Genomic DNA, 7,041 nt, shown 5'->3' with positions numbered 1-7,041 from the left:
TAGACAATTTAGGAAGAGAAAGAAAGGCACGTCGTGTTTGAAAAGATGGGTCTACATATGGGAATAATACATGATAAGGCAAGTCGCTTCTGAGTTTCCGTTTTTCTGTCAAATATGTTCCACCGCAGCAGAGAGAGCTGTAAAGGGCAAAAAAGAAGCAGAAGCAGCAACAAGCCTCCGGAAATGCCCAACTTCACAAATAAAACAGCAAAATAAATATACGCACAGGCAGCTTCTAATTTGTGCGGCTTTGGCTCCGTGTTTCTGAAAGGGACCACAGCTGCTTTTTGTCCTACTTGCCCTCGGTGCTGGCAGGAATGAGGTCTGGTAAGCACACCCCCCCCCTCCCCCCCCCCCCCCCGCCCCCAGGAGGCTTTCCTGTACTCCACTACTTTCAGCGCTGTGCTGGAGACAGCGATTTAAGGACACCGCATTGACTAGTCACCTCCACCTACCACCGACACCTGCACCCCTCCCCGCGCAGACCTACGTCTCCCCCACAGCCCATGTGGCCCCCTCAGCACGGCGGCCCTGAGGGTCCCAGCGTCCTTTCTTCGCCTCGATTCCCGGGGCACCAATCCGGGCTTAACTTTGGGACTCGGGAGGGCGGCCGGCCTAACCAGTCACGCCGCAGCCGGGGGTGGTTTCCACCTGCGCGCCCCCTCCTCTGAGTGCTCCCCAAACGACAGGGAGATTCACGCAGATCTGGCTCGTCCGTAAGCGGGGCCTGACCGCAGGCCCGGGGCTGGCGTGCGCCGAGGAAGGCTCGGCCGGAGCAAGCCATTTTCACCTGCGTAACAACAGGCTTGGGAGTAGCGAGGCGTCGGCGCCCCGGAGCCGGAGCCGGAGGAGGAGGAGGAGGAGGAGGAGGAGGAGCGCAGGCGGCGGCGGGCCGGGCGGAGGGGGCGGAGGAGGGGGAGGAGCCGGAGCGGGGAGCGCGGCGGGCGGCAGCTCGGCCCGAGTGGCGGCGGCGGCGGCGCGGACACCGCAGCCTCCCAGCCCCGAGTCCCGGCGTGGGCAGCAGCAGGGAGCGTCTGCCGGTCCAGCCGCCGCACCTCCACCTCCCCAGCCGCCCGGGATCGCCAGCCATGGCCGCGCCGCCGGATCCCCAAGAAGAGCTGCTGCCGCTGGCGGGCCCCACGTCCCAGTGGTTTGGGGACCGGGAGGAAGGGGCGGACGAAGCGGTGACGCCGAAAGGGGCGAGGCCGGCGCCGCCGGCGGGGGAGTCCGGCCCGGAGCTGGGCGCGGGGGCCGGGGAAGCGGCGCCCCGGGAACTGGGCTCGAACCCCGCCCGGCCGCTGCCCGTTGCCATGGAAACTGCATCCACAGGTAAGGCGGGCGGGCGGGCGCCGCAGCCCCGCAAATGGCGTTGGGGACCGGGTCCCCAGCCTGCCCGCTCCCCGCAGCACGCCCCTGCACCTTCCTCCCGCTCCCCACCTTGGGCACCAACCTCCCCCTCCATCCCCCCCCCACACACACACACACCCCGCTTGGTCTCCGACGGCTGTAAATGTTAGCGATTGGTCGAAAACCTGAATTTCATTTTCCCGAAGACTTGGAGGAAAACAAAATACTATGGATTCTTTTATTCATTGATCACCATTATTCTGGCTTTTAAAATGGTCCTCAGAGGCGAACCGCGCGCGGCACCCGGTGCCGGAGTGCCCGTGTACAAGTTTCTTCCTTCTGCCCAGGGGGCTGCTGCTAGGGGCCTCTGGGCCGGATGCCACGATGTTGGGGGGCGTGTGTGCAGCCTGCGCCCAGCGCCTGGGGCGCTGACCGCAAAGCGGCAGGCAGGCCCGCGGCCCCTAACCCGGCTCGGTCCCGGGCGGAGGGTGACTTGAACCGGCCCTTACCCGTTCCCTCCGCCAATGCCACACCCTACTCCCTCACGGCCCCCCTCCCCTCCTTCACTTCCCCCTCTCCGCGCAGGAAACAGAAATCCCAGGGCGTGTGTGTCTAATTCAGGGGGGACGGGTTGCCAGCGGGCTGGGGGGTGCCTCCGTTCCCAGCCGCCCGGTGCCCGGAACCCTGGCTCTTGCCGGGAGCCCTGAAACTTGCATCCCCTTCCCGTGGCCGGCCTGGCTGTGGTACCCCACCGGGTGGTGAGTGGGCGAGGGTCGGCTTTCCGGCCGTCTGGGCTCTCCCCGGCTTTTGAAGATTGCCCGGGGTTCACTCAGCCTCCGGTGGTTTGACTCCCCCGTTTCCGAACCAGAGCGCGGGTGCCCCCCGGGGCCGGGGGTCTGAGACGTCCCGCCCAGGGCTGCGGGCGGCGGGGTGGGCAGGAGCCGCCGGCCTGGGAGCGCGTTTTCCTGGGGGCTGGGGAGGAGGGTGCTGTGCGGGGTGCCCACAGGCAGCTTTGTTGTGGGGAAGGGGAGTGTGTAGTTTTGGAAATGGAGCTCTCCCAGGCTTGGGGTGGTGGGCGCTCCCGGCGGAGGGGAAAGGCAGCGGGACTGGCCTTCACACTCTTGGCAGCTGATTTAGGGGAGCCCCTTCCGTAAGCCACCACCTCCTGCCGGCCGCCTGGCGTGGCCTTGGGCAGCTTTAACTCTGCTCCAGTGCAAGATGTGAGCTGAGAGGAGGAGGCTTGGGGAATGCGTTGAATAAAATGGCAACATTCCGAAGGGAAGAGAAAAAGCGACCATCTTACCAGCACAAAAAGAAAAGAAAGACTTAAATCTGAAAAACCCACTTGTCCTTTGTTAATTACTTTATGAGAAGTTGGGGGTACGATTGGGGGGGGGGCGGTCAGGGGAGAGGGTAAGACTAAGATGGCTGCCTAGCCTGTCTTTCAACTTCTTCGTGTAAGTCAAGTGAAAACAAAACTCTTTATAATTGCAAAACAAGATGGCAAACGATAGTAGGTCAATAAAGGTACCTTTTTTGTTGGGTTACCACTACCATTCTTTGATGAGGGTAGCTCATGGTTCAGAACCTTATCCACCATCATCAAAGTAAATTCTTTCTTTAGAGACACGGCCTTCGTCCCATTAGTGTCACCAGGGTCGGGTGAATTAGGGAAAGGAAGCCAAGTGCCCAGTGTTCAGTGACATACTATTCACTAAAATGAGTTGCTGTTTATACAATGTTTAGAACATCTCCTGCTGTCACAAAGCAGGCGTTTGCAATTTTCAACATCATCATCATCATCATCATCATCATCATCATCATTATTATTGTAGAAATATTGTACTTAGTTAGCTGTCATAGGGGTTTCCTATGCTCGGCAGCAAATACACTAATAAAATCAAACATGATGTTAAGTCTGGATGGGAGGAAAATGATGGGAGGGAACGGGGGCACTTATTTTATAGAAATAAAATTTTATAGCACATATTTATATAGGATTTTTTAGTTTGTTATTTCTGAAGGAATTTCTCCTATAACTGTCTGTTGTTTAATGTATGTTTCTTACTTGGTAGACTGCATGGGCTGTAACAAGAGACCCAGATGCCAAAAATGATACCTAAGTAAATAACCAGATCTTGAAAAATGCCAATAGAATCTGGGCCAGCTTTCTTGTCTCTTATTTTGGCAGTTCTATTGCTCTAAACAAAGTCAGCAGGTGTATCTTTAACTTTATCAGACATAAAATCCAGAGGATTTACCTTTTTAAGAGAATGGTGCTCTTTGGGACTCAAATCAAACTAAGAAGTAAATTAGATTTTGTCCTGATGCACTGTAAACAGATTTTGTTTCTTTTTCAGATGGAATTATACAATGTAAAACAGGTATTGATGTTTTAAAAACTTTTTTTTTCCTGAAAAAACACTACCAAATCATGCCATCTGGACAGAGATTCTATCATTTATTTTTACACATTAATGGTAATTAAAGTTCTTAAAGAAACATTTCCAAAAATATTTGTCAGTAATGTCCTAAAATGAATACGTGTTTAAACATCATTAAAGCCACACTATGACACTCCCATCAGTTCTCCCATTTTTAGATAGTCTTATTGCTTCTGTCCCTTTGGTGGTTCAACATTCTTAATGAAAAGTAACACTTTCTTTAATTTTTCATGTTTAAAATTTATAATGGGCATGCAAAATGATGTCTGTTGCCAAGGCAAGTTTTAATACACCACGGGTAGGCTACAGCGTGTTGGAGTTGTTAATCAGGAATCAGCGCCATCATCTAATAACTTTATACAAAGGATGTTAAGAACAACTGGTGTTTTTTTTTTTCATGATCTGTTATTCCTGGAAACTATTCAAGAGGAGCATACAATAACACAAGGATAGAAGAATGGCTCTTTGTTTAAAGGGAGAATTTAAAATAGACCATTTGATCAAAATGCAGTGGTAAGAAGTTAACTCCTTGGCTGATTTGGAAATTAACTCATTGACTGCTTCATGCTTGGAGGGAAAAATAAAGAACAAAGTGGTGAATGGTGTAGAGAAATCAGTCCAGTAAGATTTGTTTCAGTAATATTGAGTTATAGATAATGTGACTTAAATTTCTAGATGATTGGTAAAAAATAGATTTTCCCAATTTACCTTCTACTTGGACCACAGTGCTCATAAATTTATATTTTTCAAATGCTGACTGTGATAATCTATTAGAAAAACTATTTTTAGTCTATAATCATTTAAATAGCTTTCAGAATTATTATATATCTATGTTTATATCATTTAATGTAATATACTGTACAATACACATTAATAATAATCTAAAATTTGTGTGGAGGTTGGATGACTGTCTTCATTTGTGGATGTATTTGATAGACATGTGTACACTTTTATTTGGAGTCATTCCCAGTAATCCTTTTCAGAGGGTATAATCTCAGTCTTCTGTCTTCTTTCATCTTTTGAGAAAACACCCGTTCTATTGAAATGGGAAGGAACACTTCATTTGCTTTTAGAACATATTACAGACGATATAAGAAGAATAAAAGAGTTTCTAATGCACTTTATTTCTCTGGATATAGCTTCTAGATATAATAAATAACATTTCTAGCAGTAAGTACACTATATATCCTTTCACATAGGGAATTGAAATTAGGTTATGTTAAATTGTAGAAACAGCACATATCCTAAAATACATAGATACATTTTATCAGGGCTTTCAGCATCATTTCCTCTTCATGTACTTACTGTTCCAGGAAACTCATCCTGCTTATTGCTCCTCAAATATACTATAGGCCTTCCTGCCCCTTTCTTTTTTCTAGGCTGTCCATGTACTTCTTATTCTGAGGGCTTGGAAGAAGAGTTGTGGATTATCTTGCTCAATATATGGTCCATCCTGGATAGCACAGATTATGGAAAGCTTTTATTATCAATTCAATTTGGTCAACATTTATTGAATGCCTCCTTTGGGTAAGAATCTGTGCTAAACGCAGGTTGTGGTTTCCTAGAACATGTGCGTCTTTCTGTTTCATATTAGTATTTAGTTTAGTTAAACAGTTGCTTTTGTGTCACTTTTTATTGTCCTCATTCTCAAGTAATTGCTGGAAGCTAGACTAGAAGGGCATTGTAATAATCTAACAAGCACAGATTGCTCAGATAATATAGCTGGGGGGCGGGGGTGTGTGTAAAATTTATCTATATCTATCTACTAGTATATCTAATTATTTTCATAAAAATAGCTGTGGCTGAATATTACTCAACAATCTCTGGATTAGTTAGTTGTGTTTTCCTTTTAAAGTTAAAATAAATTATTGACTAAGGGAGCTTTGAAAAGGCACTGTAAAGTATAGAGGGCAGTGAAAGAATGGGTGTTTGAGATAGGATAAGAAGGGGATACAGTTATTGAGGGGAGTGGGAGACTGAGATGAAGTGGAGGACAAGGTCATTGGAGGAGTGGAGTCCAGAAAAATGGCAAGGCCAGGAGTGAAGTAATCGCCTCTATGATTACTGATATGACAAGAACCATGGCAGAGATTGGAGAGTGACAGCGAACCAGGGGCTGATATCTTTAGGGAAGGACAGGGCTGCCTGGGCTTAAAAGCTAGGGATTTTTAGAGGGGAGGGACAAATAGTTGCCTGTAAAATTATAAATGTAAAGTCCCAACTATAGGTCCTACAGTCTCTATTTAATATGTACAGAACATAGGAGACACTACTTAAAATATTTGATTGTGGGGGATGGGAACTTTGAGGGTTGTAATTAACTAAATATGAGCTAGTGCTATGGTGCAATTACTAAAATAGCTTATGCAATTTTAGGTAGTATTAATAGAAAGTCTTGGGTGCACATTAGATGAGGTAGTTTCCCTAGATTCTGTTCTAGGCGGGTCAACATCAGAGTCTTGTACTAAATGATGTGAGCCATACTTCGTGAGATGTTAGTGAGCTATAAAATGGTGAGGGCAGAGTGACTAGATTGGTGAGGCTTCTAGAGAAAATGCCACTTGAGAAATGGCTGAAGAAACTAGGAATTTTTAGCCAGAAGAAAAAAAGAATTAAAGGAGATCTCTAAGTTAAGTTCAAATACTAGAAAAACTCGCATGAAGTTTTTATCCATTGTGGGTTATTGCCCTGGGTGATTTTGCAGGGCAGAGTTGGGACTGGAGGGTAAGTCAGAGGAGCAGAATTCTGTGTAATGAAGGAGGAAGTTGTAATAATTAGGACCGCCCAGAAAAGCGATAGGTCGTCTCCCAGTTACTGATATTCAAGTAAAAGCTAAGTTGCTGTTTATTAGGGGAAATTTAAAAAGAAACATGTTAGTTACACCAAGATCTTTATATCTTCCTAAAATAAAACAATACCCTAACTTTACATTGTGGTTGTTAACATGGGCATATTTCTCAAAAGTGGTCAGCACACTAACGAAATCAGAAATAGTTGTACATTGTAAAAATCATAGTTAACTTCAAACTGACTACCTAAAATGCACTCTACAAAATCATGGCCTTCTTTAAATTCTTTCTAATTTTCCATTGTTGAAAAAAAACTCCATAATGTAACGTATTTGTTTCTTAAGAACTGCACAATTTTATCCATTGTGGGTTATTAACCTAAATGTGAAACATATCTGCAAGCATCTCTTTTATTCTTTTTCCTGAACTATCATTTTTTTCTACTGTATTTAATTCCATAA

At 46.6% G+C, this 7,041-nt stretch overlaps 1 protein-coding gene across 1 annotated transcript in view; it reads left to right on the top strand.

The window, feature by feature from the left end:
- The first annotated feature begins 933 nt into the window (after positions 1 to 933).
- The window catches only part of RTN1 (reticulon 1), a 186,199-nt gene continuing 180,091 nt past the window's right edge, over positions 934 to 7,041 (top strand). Inside the window, exon 1 of the mRNA XM_079769489.1 lies at positions 934 to 1,329. Within this exon, the coding sequence (XP_079625615.1) occupies positions 1,089 to 1,329 (241 nt within the window). The 5' untranslated portion in view covers positions 934 to 1,088. The remainder of the gene's footprint in view (positions 1,330 to 7,041) is intronic.

Source organism: Cnephaeus nilssonii, assembly GCF_951640355.1.
Source record: "Cnephaeus nilssonii genome assembly, chromosome: 4".
Lineage (NCBI taxonomy): Eukaryota > Metazoa > Chordata > Mammalia > Chiroptera > Vespertilionidae > Cnephaeus > Cnephaeus nilssonii.
Note: the sequence above shows the minus strand (reverse complement) of the source record. Positions and strands in the feature narration are given on the sequence as shown.